Source organism: Odontesthes bonariensis, chromosome 21 (genome assembly GCF_027942865.1).
Source record: "Odontesthes bonariensis isolate fOdoBon6 chromosome 21, fOdoBon6.hap1, whole genome shotgun sequence".
Lineage (NCBI taxonomy): Eukaryota > Metazoa > Chordata > Actinopteri > Atheriniformes > Atherinopsidae > Odontesthes > Odontesthes bonariensis.
In genome coordinates, this window is record NC_134526.1 from 7500247 (window position 1) to 7520068 (window position 19822).

The following is a 19822-nucleotide window of genomic DNA, read 5'->3' on the forward strand; positions in this document are numbered from 1 at the left end:
GTCAGCCGACTACTCAACAGCACTCTGTTCAGTAAGTGACAGAATGAACAAGGAGCACAGCACCGTTGCCTGGCATTCTGCTGCAACATTTATAACACTGAATGAAAATATCAAGAAGCAAAACGTACTTTGTAAGACACAGCCGCAATGTCCGGTTCTTTTAGGGAAAGTTTGCCAAGGTGCATTAGAGCTACAGTAATGAAAGTAATACAGACTTAGTGTTCAGTGTAATAAGATTATAAAACTCATGCCTGGGCCGACAGCAGAATATATGCATCTAAAATAAGTCTATGATTTGTGGTAATGATTCAAACCTTGCAAACATCAAAGAGGTTCCATCAAAGAACGTTTCCAGCATCCCGTTTGTCTCTAAATAAATCACAGGATTTAAATTTAGTAAAGCAGATTCGGCCATTAAAGTTTCAACATTTACTTTTTCTGCCATCAAAACTTTAAACGCAGGGATTGCCTGCCTGTTCGCTGACGGAGTCGATTATCACTCAGCCTGAGTATGCAACAAGTGGATGTTGAGTCACAAAACCAACTTCCCTCTTAGACCACATTGCTCTGGCCAGCGCACTCTGCTTTCACAAGCACATTACTGACAGAACAGACTGATCTCTCATCATCAAGTCAAATTAGAGGGAGATTACACCTGCAGCCATACAAATAATGGCACATTTTTGGCAGGGATTTCATGCTCTGTAGGACAACTAAGCAGAGAGACAAATATCCTTTTGATATTTTTGACTTGTTATAAAAAGAAAGAAAATACCTGACTGCAGAAATAAAGGTGGAAACACAATACTTCAGACCGGTAATAGAACTGCATTATCCAGTAGCATAAAGCTATTATATGAAGGCTGGGGACGACGACAATAAGGCAACAGCGCACAATGCATTTGAAGAACAAAGCTCCGGAGGCAACATATGTAGTAAAACATGACAGTGCCAAGTAGAAAAAAAAAACGGTTAGGAGACTCCCAGCCATGCACAGTGGGAGAGAAAACACAGCTATCAGCATACAGAAAGTCACTTTATTGCAAAAAAGAGAAAAATGTCCTTCCTCTGGAAACTTGCAAAGCTCAGAGTGTGAAGCCAAAAACCTCCCAAGCAGAGTTTGTGATGGGAAGGAGACTTCAGATAGGCTCTGACCCCAGCCGAGCACAGACCAGAGCTGACATTTAAAAGAAGACATGAGTGAACTCACGGTTTTGAAGTCGCTGTGGCTGCAATCCTGCCCTTGGTATCTGCAGTAGAGCATCATCTCTTTCAGGTCATGGCCGACTCTGTCAATGAACTCCTTCATGCTGAACGCTTTAGGCCTGTAGGCCGTGAAGTTGGCCTTTTCCTGGAGGAAAGCGAGCACGTCGGGTTCAGCCAGGTGTGGCTGGGGGATCGCTAGGTGCACATCCAGCAGGGCGAGCAGCTCCCCGGCATGGTACAGGTCGTTGCGTGTGAGACGGCTGAAGCGATAAGCATTGAGGTTACAAATAGTCACAGCGGGGAAAACCAGACTGCTCGACACCACGGCGTCCATGCTGGTCACGTGAGGATAGGAGAGGAAATAGGCCAGCCGCTCTGCACTCTCCAAGGCGAGCAGTCCTAGGCAGGCCAGCAGAGCCGCAGCCCAGAGCAAGCGACGCACGCTGGCCGGACCATATGGGAAGATGAAGCGCAGGCCGTGCAGCGTGCTGGTGTGGGCAAAGACCTGCCATGAGGTGGGGCGCAGGCTGGAGCTGTCATGGCTCCCCTGACTGCCACAGCTCTCCTTAAGATCCATGTTCAGTCCCCCTCCTCCTCAGCCAGGGACCCCCCCTGTACACTCACACCTGCACAGACGGGAGAGGAAAGACCTATAAGAGACTTAGAGTCGCAATCCATAATCATATAAACCATTCTATAAAGAGGTAGAGAGAGATGGAAAGGAGGGAAATAGAGGTCAGAAAGAGGAAAATATGTAGAAAAGAGAAAAGAAAGACCTGCAGCAAACAGGAGAAAAACATTGATAAAACCACAAATGTAAAGTGACAATGGAGAGGAAGCATAAAGAGGAAAGCTAAGACTTCTAAAACCTGAATAACTACTACAGAGAATAAGCAACAGAGAAGGATACTCCCTGAGGGCATCCCTCTTCTCTACACCTCCACTTTCAATCACTCGCTGAACTGAGTTACTGTGGCTGCCAGCCTGCCTGTGGCTCCTACTACAGCCCCAACAAACATCCACTCACACACACACACAAATCCCAACATGCTCCCTCTTTTTTCATCCCCCATTGCCCCTCTGTGACTGCTCAATTTCACTTACAAAAAATACCAGAGTTAAGTCCTCTGTGACACCCAGAGCAAGAGGTGAGAGTCCCTTCAGCAGCAAGCAAATGAGAGCTGCCTCTGTGCATCTAAGTCCGACCCGTCTCCACTCAAAAACACAAACACTCCGCCGCTAACTCTTGTTCATGCAGGCTGACGCACACGCACAAACACACGCGTCAAGGCTTCTCATGGTCACCCGTGCCCTCAACTAATGACAAGCCAAAGCACCTCTCTCGTTCAGCCTAGCGAGAAGACATCCAGCCGGCGTGAGTGTGTGTGAGAATGTGACAGCGCACGTGTGTGTGTGAGAGAGAGAGAGAGAGGGAGCGCCGATGATGATGATAGCCGCCGGTTAGTCTCGCGCACCGATCCAAACTCCTCCCGTTTTCCTCTGGCCAGATATATCCGCTTTCCCTCCTCTTCCCAGCTCATCTGTGGCGGCGGTGAACAACAGCGGAGCCGAGAGAGGCGCACACACCAACACACACGCTCGCAGAGACTGTGGCGAGAGGGAGGGCGGGAGGGAGAAAGAAAGGAGGGAAGCCAACACTCTCCTCCCTTGATCTCCCCAAAGCGAAGTCTCTTATTGAGTATGTTCCCTCCTCCCCCAGAAAACCTCCCCATCCTTTCTCCCATTTGTCTCTCTGCCTTTAATATTTCCACATTTCGGCACTGCAAACAGAGTGATGTATTGATGCAAAACGGGAGACACATAACAGGGAAACCAGTGGCGGTTGCTTGGTTGGAGAGGGGGGGGGGGGGTACATGTCATGGGAGGTGAAGCAGAAGTGGAGATGGAAGGGTAAAGGCAGGGAGATCTAGATCGGGGACGGAAATAAGAAAACTATAAAAAGAGCAAGCGAGGGAGCGCACAGGCGGCACGGCCATGTCACACGAAGGAATTCAAACAACTCACGAGCAGAGTACAGGGACGCAGATTACAGGTGCATGTAAAGAGTATAGATATGAAATTTGAGGAATCTGATAATTCTCCGATTGTTTTACTGAAGAAATGGAGGAACAGCCAGAGTCTAAAGGAGATAGAAGGCAGAAAGTGGTGAGAAGAAAATGACAGACAGGTGTGAGAGTGTTAAAAAGGGACAAAAGAGAGATGAAGACATGTGGATTATGCTGAAATCAATACAACATAACCCCGGCAGCTGATTTGAAACATTCAAGACCTGATTGAATTGCTGACTTGTGGCTTTGATTCAAAAGGTTTGACAAAAAGATTTTATTTAGGTATATACATGCAAGTCCCTGGCAGTCAGTGCAGTTGAGTCGGGCCACAGTGGCAGCTGTACTTGGGCTGTAAATCAGACCAACGTCTTTGTTCCAGTATAAATACAGAGGCTGCGACGTGGTGGAAAAAAAACTCCAGACATTCTGCCGATTCCAACTTTCTCCCTGGGAGATAATTGTACCGTTAATGTTGTCAGACAATGCTGCAGAAATTCAAAGTAAAAAAAGATTTTATTCCAGCAGAGGTACAGTCTTGAAAGGCTTTAAGTGACTCTGAATTGACATGTAGGTATAACGGGCTGTTCTTTGTAGTCACAATTTCTGACACGTTTAGCCATTTGACCAAAAAAAAAAAAAAAAAAACATCAATCAGAACAGTTTAATTGAGAATTTGACTGCATTTATATACACTTACACTTTATTTTCTTATAAAGCGATGCGTTGAGTCTAGATGGGCACATACCTGAAGGAGTGATTTGATCCCCAACCGCAATATCCAGATGCGTTAGTTCAGTCTGGCTAATTTTTAAAAGGCCAGTTTTGGTCGGACGAACACAACAATTACTTTTTTTCCTAGTATCATGTAATCATGCTTAGTATCACAAAAGATTGCTTGAACTTCAATCAAACGATCAGACATTTGGACTTAAAATATTAGGACAAGCACAGGCGAAATATTAAGGGCTCCATTCTGCTTCGAGGAAGTTCTGCTTTTGTGCATGCACAAATATATATATATAGAAATAAATAAACAAAAATATACCAACCTGAATTGCAATGATTGCTTTTGACACGGCATCTTTCTGCAGTTCTACACAGTGGTTGTTTTACTGCTTATTTAAAAAATTAAGAGCAGATCTAATCTACAAGGAGTGCCAAAAAGAAAATAGTAAAGTGAAGCTGTAGTTCTCGGTTTGGCATGGTGCCGACGTGTTGACAGGCTGAATTACAGACACACACAAAGGGTTATTTTTTGCACCATTATGGAAACATAACCTGCAATTAACTCTTTCACACCTGCCTCAAATGCAACTACATTAAATACCATCTGTCATAGCTTGTCTTATTCAGGTTGCAGCCATGTCAGAATACCAAAACTTTATAAAACTGCTTATAAAAACATACCTGGACTTAATATGTGAAGCTTGAGGATTTTGATTTATTTATTTTTTATTTTGTGCATGCAAGTAAGTTTAACTTACAAACTATATCACAATTCAAGGTCAATTTTGGCCAAATCCCCTACATGCCGTTAGCTCATTGTCTAAAATTACCGGGCAATTAAGCCTAATTAAGTGATTAAAGCGTAACGAGCAGTCCAAATGACACATCGAGCAATAAAAACCAACGCAATATTGTGTGCAGTTTAACTGCCAGCCATGGTCTACTGACGATGACTTTTGGACAAAGTAATGCTACAATTAAACAATAGCAAATGTTGATAGCCGGTGATTAAACATGAATGTTTCTACGGTTGATCTTTGTCACTTTTTGGCGACACGAACTTAATTGCAACTCTCAGACAGCACATCCGTCTAAATGTTCCTGTTTGCTCGTCAAAAACTATTCAAATCATTTTAATTCAAGGTAAAAGTTTGTAATTGCTGTTTAAAATGTTTAAAAACAAACAAACAAAAAAGCTCATTATTGCTTGACAGCTGTTTAGTGTAAAGATTAGTTTGGTCATTAACTCACCTGTTGCTGCTCTCATAACACCGCACAGTGTGTCGCGTTCATCTTCTTCCCCATAAATCATTTCTTATACAGTGCTTCTCCGTCTCTGTTTGTTGGCAACAGCAACATTTAACTTATTTTCTTTTAGGGGGAGGTGGACTAATGTTGACCATCCACCTGCGGCTTAACTTGACTTAACTAAACTGAGAGCGTTAACAAGATGGCGGCCGGAAATGATCCCCTTTTACCAGGTTACCAAATTTGGATAATATGAGGCACCATGTAAGGACTTTAAAATCCTTACAATAGAACCCTAACAAGTAGATGTAAAATGCAAATGTACGAATCTATCAGCTTTGAACAGGATATATAGCAAATACTGGACCTATGAGCCCCAGAACATCATAATTTACCATGAAAGCTGAGACACAAAGCTGAGATTTTATTCAATAATTCACCTTTTATGTTCACTCTGTCTTTTTTTGCTTCTAGTAGAAGTGGCTATGCTTAATGCACAGTACACTTGAGTGTATCTGTTCATCACTTTAAAATTGTAGACAAAGTTCAGCCATTTGCAACAAAACTGAAGCCCTAATTAAAAGTAAACGTTGAAAGATAGAGTGCTTTATCTTCCTGTCAAGCACACATGCTGGCAGTCGATCACAGTCTGTCCTCCAAATGAAATTTGCTGAGGTCTCGGAGAGCTGCAGGGTTTGCTGGTTTCTTAACAGCTTAATTAAGCAAATCTCCCCTTTTTCCACTGAGGTAATGAGGGTAGTTTTACAGGGATTAAACAATCTCCGGGGTTGTAAATTAGGCTTTGTACTTCAGCAATCTTATCTACCTTCATCCATCCAAGCAACTTTCCTTCCACAGGATTAGTAAAGGCTGCAGGACTGCTAGCCTTTTCTTATCCTTCTCTTTTTAATTTGCATGGCATTAATGCGAAAAAGCTTCCTGCAACATTAAGAAATGTTAAGTCTCAGTTTGTTTGGGGCTTTTTCTGCCTCTGGTCAGTGGATGCATTCGTCACCAACAGCAGATAATCAGTCACACACCTAAGGTCATCACTCCTCCTGTGATGAACAAGTATGTAAATGTTATGTAAATTAGATGAGAATGAGCAAAGGAGAATGATCGGAAACAAATGTGTTTTTAAGTTGCAACTTTACTCCTGACCTCAGACAAAAAGTAACTTAACTTCAAGGCCAATATATAGCTCCCATTTATGAGGATCCATTTGATTGTGTCATACATGAGAGGCAGGATGGTTGTTTTAGAATGTTAAAGATGGAGAAAGTTTATTCCTCACTGTATACTCAGAAATATTAAGCCTTTGCTTCTATAATAAAAGGCTGTGTTTGTCATTTTTCCCAACTACTGAACCATCAACTATTCATTAAAGAGGAGACTAGTTGAAAATGGTTTTGGTAGGACTTTACAGGCATATTTCAGCAAATTAACTGCGTATTACATCAGAAAGTGTGTTTTGTTGTCCCTAAACCAGAGCAAAGCAGAGGAATATTCTCCTTAAGAACTTTTTAAAAGTGACCGGGCACTTTTGCATGACGTGCGTGACATAACTGGAGGAGTAATTACACTTTCAGACTATCTTAATGGATTATGAAAATGAATAAGATCTTTGCAGCAGATAATTAAGAGGCATAAGTACCAGAGCTGGCCGGACAAGGCGCAGCAGATTACCTCTGCTGATGGAAGTAGAAGGGCAGATTAGTGGAGTGTGTGAGAGATGGCTGCAGATTTTCTGGAACCAAGCTCTTAATTGGTAGATTCAGATAAGGGAGAGACCTTGTCCTTCTGTACAGTTTCAGAAAAGAGGCTTCTTTTGGTCAAATTAAGTTCCCTTCCAATTAGGAGCTTAATCATCAGGACTCTTAACTGTGTTTTGCATGCCTATACGCTCTGATAAGCTCATAAACAGGGTTAATGATGTCTACCAGGACCTGATCTGAGGAGGAGGGTGTTAAATGCTACCCCCTGCTGGTATCCATGCTGGCTCGATTCTGAATATTATGCTCCATCAATGCACTTTCTATCCAAGGTCATGAACTTTTTCTGGGCTTGTGCCGACGTAAAATAAAGTGCCATCATGTTAGGACCCCGAATCAGTGGTTGTGAACAATGGATTTGTCGTGCTTGGAATTTGTACGGCTCCTAAAGAAGCAACGGTTTTCCTCAAGGAGGTTCGTGCGGCTCATGTGTCACCACACGTCAGATTTCCAAGACTGAATGTTTGCCTAATGTTTGACATAATAGGGCAGCAGAAAACCCCTCTGCTTTTAAAAGTAGATTCACTTTTCATTGTTTTTTGTCAATTACTTAATGGGCTTACTCGTTTAATTTAGTGTCATATTTTACAGGGAGGTGTAGCGAGCGCAAATTCATTTCCACAGTACTGGAAGCCAAAAAGGTTTCCAAGCCAACAACACCTCTCAAATTAGTGCCAGGACCTCCACAGGAGGCTTGACCCACAGTTAAGGAAACTAATTGTTCAGCGTTCCTGCCAAAATACTATTAGCTCTGTAAATTAGAACAAAGTGCTGACTTTCAGCGTTTTACGACAACAAAGAGGAAACACTGCCACGCTTTTTCATATCAAGAGATGGAGCTGCTTGCTGTTTTGTTTGCATTTGCTGGAAAATGTTCACAATTCAAAGGATTGTGCTGCCCTAAGACAGCACCCTGAACACGCTCTGACCTTTCATTCATCTGCAGGGTGAAGCGAAGCAGGTAGGACACCAGTTCTGGAGGGGAAATCAGAGACATGAAGGCAGAGGCAGGGCTACTGTGCACTCAGTCTTACATTTACACTGAGAGTGAGTATTCTATCATTTACTGTCTGATTTCACTTCCATTGTGCAGATAAACGGAGGAAAAACAAATTGTTGCAGGCTGAAAAACATTGGACTTCTTTAAATCACACGGCTAAGAGCAGACTCTACATCATCATGGCCTTTCTTTTTCTTCCTTTTGAACACAAACCACTTTAGCAGCTGAAAACGAGGCTGAGGATTAACCCGAATCCATCACAGAGAGGCGAAGGTAGTCTGGATGTATGAAGGAGATCCTGTTGGGAAAGCCTCCGTCAGAGCAACTCCACCCTGATGCAGGCAGGGCTGCGTAAACACGTCCTGCTCAGCGAATCCACACGAGACTCTGGGGACACCTACCTGCAATCCCAGCAGGAAAAACTCTGGTACACCTTTTAGATGTGCAATAAACAAGCAGGGGGAGGTTTACCTGCTCCACTTAGAGGCTCGGGGATACAGGCCGACTAAAAAATAGAGGTCGAGGACAAATACTAACAGGAAAACACAGCAGGAAAGGAAGCCTCACCTTGCTTTCATTCTGCATTATTAGCAGATCAATGTGGTGTTGATTAAACATCGATTCCAAGGTGAGTGTTGCGAGAGCAGCGGTGGAGAAGAACAAAATAAAGGAAGACGAACATCCTTAGCACACAAACAATCTCAGACTCTAAATCTAAGGATACGAGTCATGAATCTGCTGTCGAAATAAATTATTCATTCAGGAGCACTGCGCTGGCTTTGAGTGACACATCTGTGACGTTTAAGGTTGACACATATGCACTTTATGAACTGGATATCAAACAAAAAACAAGTCTTTTCTGAATGTACTGTGCATATTTTCATCAGTTCCTCGGGGGTCAGAAGGCGATATTTTAGGGGTGATGTCAGGAGGACGGGTCGACGTGCTGGAAGACGGGGGGGGGTCTGTACAGAGGGTGTGACATCACATCAAAGGCTGTAGGTGTCCTCAGGCAACTCCCCCAGCAGCTCATCCAGGTCATCGTCTGCACAGACAGGTGGAGACACGAGACACCATTCTGATAAGGGATTAACTCTTCCACACAAACAATCAGACATCATTCTGAGCTCTGGGGTACTTTAACAAGGATTCCTTCACTCAGTTTATACCTTTCTGAGAACCTGTAATAATGAACTACAGATTAAATCATACTGAATATCTTGAAGCTCTATTTAAGTCAGTTACAAGAGTGAGAGAAGGGAAGGGAATGACCTGGTGGAGTCACAGAAAGGACTTCTGAACATGAACGCTTTGATGAGCATCGAGCAAAATTCAAAGCTTGGCTCAAGGGTGGTGCCATCAAAGCCCACATTAAAATGGTGCTGTGCAGTAAATGGACTGCATGTAGCACCTTAACTCTTACTGCTCATCCACACACGTCAGTGTTGGCGAGCTACCGTGATCGTTGGAGCTCTGACCGTCAGAAGCAGTTCGGTTTGGATCCCAGACAGCTCGAGGACAGAAGGCAACCGCAGAATAGTTTTTGCATCATTTCTTGTTATTCTGATTTTTTCTTTTTTTACTCCACATGTGTCTGAGAAACTCAGCAACCAAACAAATACATTAGATGAATGAGAATCCACAGCAAAAATACAGGCTGTGAAACCAGTCAGCCGACCTGATCATGGTCTGATCAACTCATTTGCTGAATAGCTGACATTTGTTCACATTCAGCTTCAGAAAACATCTGTGACACATGTGGCCTGCAGGGATTCGCTGCAGTTCACAGAGTATGCGACATTGAACGCACACTACGCATACCTAAAAGCCCGCCTCGACGTCTATAAACCTGGATGGGATGTTTAAAACACCTCCCTGATGCTCACATTTAGGCGTACTTCAGCTGGAGTTGGCACGCAGTCAAATGAACCCTCCGACACCTCAAATGCAACCACATTTCCATTTTCACTTGTATGCGTTAGTGTTTCGTGTTCCATTTAAGTTTACATCAGGGAGTCGGATAACCTTCTATAATTTGTTGTTCTGACAGAGTTTGTCATGTTTACTGACACTCTGAATGGGACTAGAATCAACCGACAGGCTTCATTACACAAGTTAAGCCCGACCTGCATCCCACTCTGCGTCCTGTGGCGGTGGATTCCCGGCACTCTCTTGGGGGCCGCTGCTGAAGCCGAGCGATTCGTTGTCCTCGGCGGGAGTTTGCGCCCGAGGACCCGCCGTGCGTCTCCAGCCCTCTTTTCCCTCGTCGTCCTCTTCGTCAAACACCAGCTGCATCCGAGACACCGGCTCCCTGAGGGCGCGGGGAGCTCCAGCGGGTGATGCCAACATCGGCTCCTGGAGAGGGACAAAAAGGCTTTAACAACATGTTTCTGGATCGGTTTGAATTTCTCTGGGCCACTCGTGTCCTCAGGTGGAGCTCACCGGGTGAAGCAGCGTGGAGGACAGGCCGACTCCTTCAGGGGAGTAGATTCTCAGCAGGTTGTTGGGCGTCACGTTCAGGTAGTGGTTGCGATGGGAGGGGGAAAACACACCCACCTGTTCTCACAAGCAAGATAAATAGCTCTGTAAACACCGCATGCATAGCTCCAGCTGCTTTCTAAACACCATCAGGAAGCGGGTCTCACTTGTTTGAGCAGCAGCACAGATCCAACCTTCAGCTCCTCCACTCTGTCCTCCAAGAGCTGCCGGTGAACGGTTCCCTGAATCTCCCCTGAGAGAGCAAGCAGCACACAAACAGAGCATGCACACAAACAGAGCATGAACCCAAACACGCACCAGTGAATTCCTCGACCAAAAAACAAAAGCATCTGTCACGAGGACGTCTCTAAAACAGCTCAAATCCTGCATTATTTACAGCGCAGTCATGCCTCTTTTAAACTCTCAGTCCTCGTACTTTTGATTTTTCCAGAAGTCCGACCACCAGCTGTCAGTGAAATATCACGACGGCCTCAGCAGGAGTTTAGAAGGAGACACGAACCCGTTCGCAGAGACGTCAGTCAAAAGAAACCACGACTTCATCTTTCTTTATAAACACGCTGCATGTGAAGCAGCTTTATCCAGCATCCTTCAGAAAACTCAGCATGAATTTTATTCTCTCTCATACTTTATTTTCTGCACTCTTCTGGTCCAACAGTGCTTTGCAGTAAATAAATCTGGGCTCCATCAGTATTTTAAGAGTTTTACAACGTAAAGGGGAAGTTTTTTTTTTTTTTTAAACCTGGACCTTATTTCTGGCATAAAATACGTTTATCTATTCACCGATAAAAGTTTAGATCACTGGAGATCTGCGTATATCCATATAACGGGAGAGAGCAGGGCAGAGAAAAATACAGCCTCTAAATAAGGCATTATCTGTCTTTATTTCACCTTTAATACTTTAAGAATGAATGAACGCGTATTATTTTACTGTTAGCTCAGAGCTGCCATGTTGTTGTTATTGGGGGCTTTCTACACAAGCATCTAGCAGAATGACGTCATCGCCGCGTGCCGCTGCAGCACAGCTCATTATGTACTGCAACTACATTCCTTCTCAAAAGTCTTTTCTGTCTCGCTCCTGGTGGAAATTTACAAGAACAGAAACTCCTGAAGAATGGATCCGAAAGAGAGGCCGACTTTGACCACAGCTGCCCCTGTGAGTGTGCTTTGTGACGCAGCAGAATATGGACACGACCCCGGAACAGGACCAGCGGGGTGTTTTCGTCCTACAGGAACTCCTTTCTCCTCTTACGAACACGTTGAAGCGTTTCACAATGTTTGCCGTCTATCCGACGTTCCACTTTGTTCCCGTGTGGGGATGACAATTGGACACGTATTGGTTGTTGAAACAAGACCAACTTCACTCAATGACGGTCAAAATGAAAGTGGCGTTTACACATTTACACGCCGAGAATCAAACGTATTACTTTAATCTTAGAAAATCGCTTTTACTCAAAGATGCTTGCACAGCTATGATGGCCCTCATACACTCTCACCTTTACTGAACACAGTAAAATTAATGAATGAATTGAATCGATTGCATCTGAAGAGCAGGAGCGCGCACATGTTGAGCCTCGGCTGGGAGCGAAGCTGCAGACCTTCCTGCAGGTGGGAGGCTCATTACTGAGAGAAAAGTCACTCTTGGTGTCAGACGCATTTAATACCCACACACCACTGATGGCAATCTATTACAATTGAATCACTAATAAGCACTTAAGTCCATTGCTGAGAACAACATCCACCCCTGCTGATAATCAGCACACCGGCTGTGCTCGGGAGTCCATGGCAACCGCCTGGACTCGGAGGCGGGGCGGAGAGAGGGGGCGAGGGCTTCAGAGGAAACTGGGTGTGCATTAGATGTGTCGGTGTGTGCGTAGTCAAGGATGTAACAGTGGCTGAACGCTGTCATACCACGCAGAGCGAGGCGAGGTCTCAGCGGGCAAATGTCAAGAAGAAGAAAACAGCTCACTGCTCCCCCACCAGCTCGGGATCTCTTTAATTCACCAGCTTCTCTTATTCAGTCTGGATGGTTTGTGCAAAACGTTACATTGTGTTGTGATGCACAGTTCAACCATGAACCAGTGTATTTGGTTCATAAGTGCGTGCGTGTGCTACCTGTCGGGTCTTTAAACACAGCCCTGGCGTCAGCGTGCGTGTGGATGATGCTCTTCAGAAGCACAGCCATGTTGGGCACTTTGTTCCTGGCCAGCTGTTTCAGTGCAGCCTGAATGGAGGAAGGAAAACCAAAACGCATCAAATTTATTCCATTTCTAAATATTTATCAAAGTAAAGGAGCAAAGACACCACATCGGATCTTAAGCCTGTTGGAATTGTGTTTCCCCACAATTACAGAAAGGTAAAGTGTAATTTACGGTTTCTTTGTTTTTCCCCTCCCACATCACAGTGAGACTCAACAATAACAGCTCCGACATAGGAAAGACAAACAGATGTTTTATCTCAAATGCATAAAAATCAGGCTCAGCTCCACAGAACATCAACCGGTAACCAATCTGACAATCAAATCTTTCGAATATCTGGCAAACAGCACCAGAGTTAATGAATAATAAATGTTTTATTTGATGTTGCTCGTTGTAGAACGAAGAATGATGCTAAAACTACTGGAAAAAACAGCACATCCTCAACATAATGTACTGATTATATCTCCGGTCAGAGACAGCTTCACCTTCTCTGATATATGGACCAGAACAGGAAGTCATTCACCGCTATACCCTTCAACACTGAACACATTTACCCGACACGTCGCCAGACAAAAATCTCCATTTATGTGATGAAAGACACCGTCTGGACAGTGAATTCAGCTGCACTTCCACATACGTCAGTAAGGTTAGAGGTGGCAGAATGTCTCAGAGCGTCGGACATCTTTCAATTCAATAACTTGAAAGATGTACACTTGTACACTTCAGACTTCCAGTACAAGTCAGACTCCTGTCATCTACAGAAATACTCAGATGACTCTGCAGTTGTCGGGTGTATCAGAGATGGACAAGAAGCTGAGTACAGAGAGCTGGTGGACCGCTTTGTGGCATGGTGTGGGAACAATCATCTCATCTTGAATGTTAACAAAACAAAGGAGATGATTGTAGATTTCAGGAGAAACAGGGTCAGATCAAACCCTGTTTCCATCATGGGAGAAGAAGTGGAGGTGGTTGAGGAATATAAATACCTTGGTGTTCATGTGGACAACAGACTGGACTGGAGACACAACAGTGAAGCCATCTACAAGAAAGGACAGAGCAGACTGTACTTCTTGAGGAAGCTAAGGTCCTTCAAGGTTTGCAACAAGATGTTGCAGATCTTCTACAAGTCTGTTGTTGAGAGCGTCATTTCCTCTTGCGTCATCTGTTGGGGCAGCAGCATCAGAACCAGGGACATAAAAAGACTCAACAACCTGATAAGGAAGGCTGGTTCTGTTCTGGGGACGACTGTGGAACCTCTGGAGACAATAATGCAAAGAAGGATTTTGCATAAAATCAAGAGAATTATGGACAACCCTGAACATCCTCTCCATGAGACTGTTATCAGAAAACAGAGCCTCTTCAGTCAAAGGCTTCTTCAATTTGGATGCAAAACGGACCGCTACAGGAAATCATTCCTGCCCACAGCCATCAGCATCTATAATAACTCCTTGATTTAATTGAGCTACATCAACATTTAATTTCCCTCTGGGATAAATAAAGTATTTTTGAATTGAATTGAATTGATTCCTCTACAGTGAATGTAGACTGGGGCCAGGGTGGAGCCGTACGTGTTGCCATGGTGAGTGACTGCCAGGAGACGGGACTTCTTCAGCATCTGAACTGCATTATCCACAACTCTCTGCATATGATCTTATTCTTATTTTCTGCCTCTTTCTTTAGGATTAGCTTTGTTCGTATTGCATCAATTTAATTTTCCTCGAGGATTAATAAAATAAATCCTATTCAAATCTAAAAAGGAACAATGTGAAGACGAGCAGGCGAAGCTCCAGCTGCGCTGAATGTGGCGAGTCCCCACAGGAGCCGCTTATTGACCTTTTCAGGCGGGGACGCTGGTCAGTTCAGCCAAGACAACCAAAGACTTGGACTCTTGGAATCTTTATTACATTCATCACTGCACCAGCCATGAAATCCCGACTCAACATTTCTCTAACCACACACGTTTCACAGGAACAGCTGCAGTTTCATTCGTTTAAGATTAACTGTGGGATGCTTCGTAAAACTGACACCTGCTGCTTTAAAAGCAAACTAATTTACTGAGGTCTCCATCTATTCTCTAACACGTCCACCAACAGAATATCTAAACAGCCTCAGTCCTCTCAGTGCAAACACGAAGCTATGAGGATGTACTGATGCAAAGAAACAAGATCTGGGTGCTGGATTTAATGCTGGGATCATCCTTTCCTTCCACTGCATCAGATGTTCAGGCTGGGTGCTAATTAACTTGTTCGTGCCAGCGAGGATTTTTGGGAAGCTGATATTCATGTGAGCAGCTTAACCTGAACGAGCTAAGCCAGCATCCTGCCGGTGTGAATGTCAGTGGAAGCAGGAAAAGGGCAAACAGCAGAGACCAACATGTGCGAGCACTTAAAACAAATTTAAAGGCCGCCTTCAAACACAGAGAGCCAGCAGAACAACGGCCCAGTCTCCATTAGTGTGATTGATGAGTGACCGTACTGTTTATCGCCACGAACACCTCCAGTGTTGCGTAGTCATTTGTCCCGATTATGCCAATAGACCTCCAGCAGCCACACGGGCTGTGATAATGGAGGATGAATCACTTTTAAAAACTGCTTGATCTAAATGTCAGTGCACACACGGCAGTGTTTACTGCAGCCAGTGTGAGGAAAACCTTCTCTGGAGATCATGAACGGGTGCCGCTGTGACCGTGCAGCTCACCCTGCGGAGCACCATGATCACGCTGGAGGTGCGCAGGAAGCAGGACGGATTCCTCTCGTCCAGACCCATCTCTGCCTTCATTGCCGCCCAGGCGCCGCTGCTGAACTCATCTTCCTCAGTCTGTGAGCTGGAACCCTTCAACATAAAGTCACAGAGATGGTGGAGGTTAACGCAAAGCTAAGCGTCGGTGTCGGCCTCCATGGCACCCTCCTGTGGTTGGTTATGGTATTAACTAGCATCTCTAAGCTGCTGCTGTTACAGGTAAAGGGTGCAGGTGTGGCGACCACATGTGTGAAACTGCGCCTCTCTTACAGGCAAACCAAGCCAAAACCTTAGCTCTGCACCTCTTTGTTCAATCCCAGATGTGCTGACCAATTATCTGAGAACTTGATTAAAGATTGCTTGGCGCCAAAGCCAAAATCTGATCGTGCCAAGCTTCACAGTATTCTGTTTTTTTGTCTAAAGTTTGTTGGCGGAGCATCAGTGCCACTCAATCCCAGCCTGATCCGAAGGGACCGAGATTCTAACCTCACATCCAATATGTTCCGACAACATTAGCAGCAGATAGGAATCATTCCTTCGTGTTTGGTCCTCTTGGACATTTTATGACAGTTTAGTTAAAAGGTGAGTCACCTACAGATTTGGCCGAATATAAAAATGAGGTATCATCATCATCGTCAGTCTAACTGTGAAACTGGCACGGGGGCTGAGATCCTGCAGGATGCAAATCTCACGGGAGCGGGCAGCTAAAAATAGACAGCGGGTCCAAAGATGTTGGTAGGATGGAAAGTGCAACTGAGGTTGGTCATAAAGTTAAGGCTGGAATATGAAACTAAAGAAATGTGGAAAAGCTTTCAAACGGTTGCTTATCTGATTAGTTTTTCGCTTCAGTTTTTATTTATTCTGCTCTTGTTCTACTGAAATAAAACAGTCAGTGCATATAAACTTAGTTAATCATGTAGGATATCAATGAACAGGTGTGAAAAAATAGTCCGGTGCAAGGCTGCAGTTTGTGGGTCCAAACTTTACAGAGAAGCAAGCTTCAGATCTTAATAATCATTAAAACCAGGAGAATTTGCACACTTTCATCTACACTCCTGCACTCTACACAGCAGCGATCCAACTGATTTGCACCCGCCATGAGGTCAACCCTCACGCTGAAATTCTAACCGAGTCGAATTAAATTTATTATTTTGAGCCAGTTTATAACACCCACCAACACAACAAGTTTACAAGTTAAAAACTCATGTCAGAGCTGCTTCTCCTGCTCCAGTGGAGCCAGAACCCTTGCCCACATGTCACTGGCTGCACGCTGTGGGGACGGTTGCCGTTTTTAAAGCCCCTTTCACACCAGCTGCTACTTTTAAACGTGAGAAAAGAGGTCAAAACCTATCGCACCCCTGCCTTCCAGTTCAGCCATAAATGATCCCTCATGTGGAAATGACTCAATGGTGAAACCAGCAGCCAATGTTGGACTCATTCAGTCTTCTTAGCTCTCAGTTACTGATCCTGTTCTGCACTAAAACTGCAGCAAAAAATCCTGATCCAGACTTTCCTAGTTAATATTGAGATCGCAGTTATTTAACTTGTATTTGAAAGCAGAACTGACGGATGTGTCGCTGCAGCTGCTAATCCTTCATCATGATATACCCGCAAACATGAAGGTGCATGTTCTTTTCTCTCAAATCTGACTCTGTGCTTCAGGAGGAGAGTTTCCCAAAGTGATAGAAGGTACTCGGTGCTATGCACTCGCTCCCACTGATGAGAAACAACATCTATAAGAACTCACAGCAACGCCACTCACACAGTTGATCTTCTGCTTCTGAGCGACTTCTTAGAGTCTAAATACAGGGAATAATTCATAATTAATTAGGCCGTCAGCACAGAATTAATTGGCACCTCGGTTTTGAAGTAAGATTTCCAATAACTCACTGGTTACATTTTCTCAAGTGTAAATATCTTAAATGTCGATCTGTGACGTGAAGAGAACTGTTTCCATCTTTCTAACACGGACAGACAGACCAAACTACCTAATCAATCTGGAAAAGAAGCATTGAATAATGAGTTGTGGGATTAATCACTGGAGTTTTGCTGGATGTGTTCTGGGAGGATTGTCCTCTGTGTGTTTTTTTTATTTTTTTTTTTATTACCTGACTTGGCAGGCGAGCCACAACCCCGTGAGCAGGAGTCTGAGGAACAGAAACCACGATCTCATCCAGGTTCTGACCCTGCGGCTGAAAAACAAGACAGAAATCAGAATGTGACACCACAGTGGAACAACCAGCACACAACAGAGATTTCTTTTGCACTCAGTCCATCAGAGCTCAGGCAGAAAAGCAGCTGCATTAACTCTAAGCGGAGTGACGACATGTGATCGGCCCGCTCTCACATTTCCCCCTGCTGCATGAACCTAACCTGCTGTGGCAGAAGCCCTGCAGGACCAGGGAAGCGCCGCGTCCTGGGCTGGTGAGAATCAGAGCGAGGCCTCTTCTTTGGAAGCTTATTGGAGGCAGAAACCAGCTGGACCAGGCGATTGGTGAAGACCGGTGTGTGCAGGGGATGAGGGCTCAGAGTAGAGGAGCTACCAGAGGGGGATGGTGCAGGGGACACCGTCTCAAAGCGGCTGCGGGCCTGAGGGGAGGCCCGTGGAGTTGCCCACGGTTTCTGTGGCTGCTGAGGATTGTTAAAAGTTCTGCTAAAGCTGCTCGAAGCAGGAGAGGTTGCAGAGAGGCCGGGGAAAACACCGGGACTCTGAGGACGAGCTGAGGGGAAAGCATTAGAACTCGATGAGACAGAAGTCTTGCATGCATTACTGAGCTCCCTAAGGGTCCGGTTAGGCAGTGTGTGACCTCCTCTGCTGGTCGAGGGTCGCAGTGTCTTAGGCTCAGCTGTCGCTGCAGATGGAGTGGGAGCAGCAGGTTTACAGAGATGCCCCGTTTGGCTGTCACACTCGTCCAAGTCTGCCAGGTCAACATCCCAATCATCAAAGTCGTCCTGAGCCACACAGGGCTCCATCGGCCCCCCCGTGTTGGTATGACTCTGCTGTGGTGCCAGATTTGGCTGAGAGCTGTTCGGCGTGGGAGGAGGACGGGACCGAGGCTGAGCAGAGGAGGAGAGCTGCCTCAAACCCACAGCAACAGTTTGTGCTGCAGCGCGCTGCACGCTCCCTCTCGATGCCGTGCCATTGCACATGCCGGCTGATCTCTCTCCAGTCTGCTGATGGCAGATTTTCTCTGGCTCTCTGTGAGCAACGGGGGAAGCCCGCAGAGCGCAGGATGACACAGCAGCTGCTCCACTGTCTGGTCCAGAAGCTGAGCAGGCAGTCCAGTCTGTCCCGAGCACATCCTGGGAAACACACACACACGCCAAGGTGTATACAGGTATAAACAAGTTCAACTTTTAATACCACTTCTAAATGAAATTTAAGACAAAACGTACGATGGAAATACCAAGTAAACACCCTGACAGTATGGTAAAATGACAAATGACGGTTGAGTTTAAGAACATCGACTAAATGTGTGTCATGCGAAAAGATCACAAAAATGTCATCACTGTCCTAAATTAAATTTATTACAATATTTTCAGAACATTTAAGTTTCATGAACAAATGCTTATAAAATCAAGTAAATCTATTTTTTTTTTAAAATACTGTTCCTTTAGAGCAAAAAGAAAAATACACAAATATTTAAGACCCATGCAATCTGAATTTAAAACAATTTGATACTTTTTAAGGTCTTATTTTCAGGAAAATTGATTTACGACTTTTTACGACTTTTTAAGGACACCCTGGCACGCACGCACAGGAAGACGTTCTCATTAAGCTACAAAATAGGAGCGTCCTACCCTGACAGTCAAGTGAAAATTGAATCAGGTGTGTTCAAATCAAAGTCACCTCATCATCAAAGTCCTCGCCAACGCTGAACAGGCCGCTCAGTTTGCACGTCTGTAACAGAGGTAACAACCCACCAATCAAATGTCTCCACTCCGTAAGCACCAACACACCACCAGATCCCGTTGTAAATAAATAAAAATGGCTTAATACACTTGAAAAAGTAAGTTGCCTGGCATGCCCGGCTGAAATGTGTAAGCTAAGTTAGCTTAAGGTACGGCCAGTTTGCTGCTTAGGCTTACTTACCATTGCAGTCAAGGGATATCGCGAGGAAAACCGTATTTGATCAGTTTAGATAAATACACCAAACCAACATTGAATGCCATTCAATCACTGTGTCTTATGAAAGTCACTGTCTTTTCGAAAAAAACCCCGTACTGACTGACAAACACGACCACCAAAAAGGCAACTTTTTCTTGGGTTACGCTGCTGTTTGCTACCGCGCCGTCACGTTCAAATACGACGTAATGACGCACGGAGTGTTTACGCAAAGAGTTTTGAAGCAAATCAAGATGCTTCAC

The 19822-nt window shown here is 44.7% G+C and overlaps 2 protein-coding genes across 2 annotated transcripts in view; both read right to left on the reverse strand.

The window, feature by feature from the left end:
• Window positions 1–2461, reverse strand: part of asic2 (acid-sensing (proton-gated) ion channel 2) — a 407082-nt gene extending 404621 nt beyond the window's left edge. Inside the window, exons 1-2 of the mRNA XM_075454712.1 lie at window positions 2311–2461; window positions 1211–1832 (exon numbers count right to left, since the gene is read on the reverse strand). Of these exons, the coding sequence (XP_075310827.1) occupies window positions 1211–1783 (573 nt within the window). The 5' untranslated portion in view covers window positions 1784–1832; window positions 2311–2461. The remainder of the gene's footprint in view (window positions 1–1210; window positions 1833–2310) is intronic.
• A 5767-nt stretch (window positions 2462–8228) lies between these two features.
• Window positions 8229–19723, reverse strand: hrob (homologous recombination factor with OB-fold). Its single transcript, XM_075453981.1, has 10 exons — window positions 19548–19723; window positions 19305–19355; window positions 17828–18757; window positions 17563–17646; window positions 15413–15547; window positions 12633–12741; window positions 10667–10752; window positions 10464–10577; window positions 10148–10376; window positions 8229–9066 (listed from the first exon to the last, which is right to left on the reverse strand). Exons 1-10 carry the CDS (start codon window positions 19548–19550, stop codon window positions 9011–9013), a joined length of 1797 nt encoding a protein of 598 aa, XP_075310096.1. The 5' UTR covers window positions 19551–19723; the 3' UTR covers window positions 8229–9010.
• Window positions 19724–19822: the final 99 nt, after the last annotated feature.

Coding starts and splice junctions, on each gene's coding strand:
- hrob (XM_075453981.1), bottom strand. Junction 15,548..17,562: donor TGGCTCGCCTGCCAAGTCAG/GTAATAAAAAAA, acceptor TTTATGTTGAAG/GGTTCCAGCTCACAGACTGA. Junction 10,753..12,632: donor TGTGTTTAAAGACCCGACAG/GTAGCACACGCA, acceptor TTGCTCTCTCAG/GGGAGATTCAGGGAACCGTT.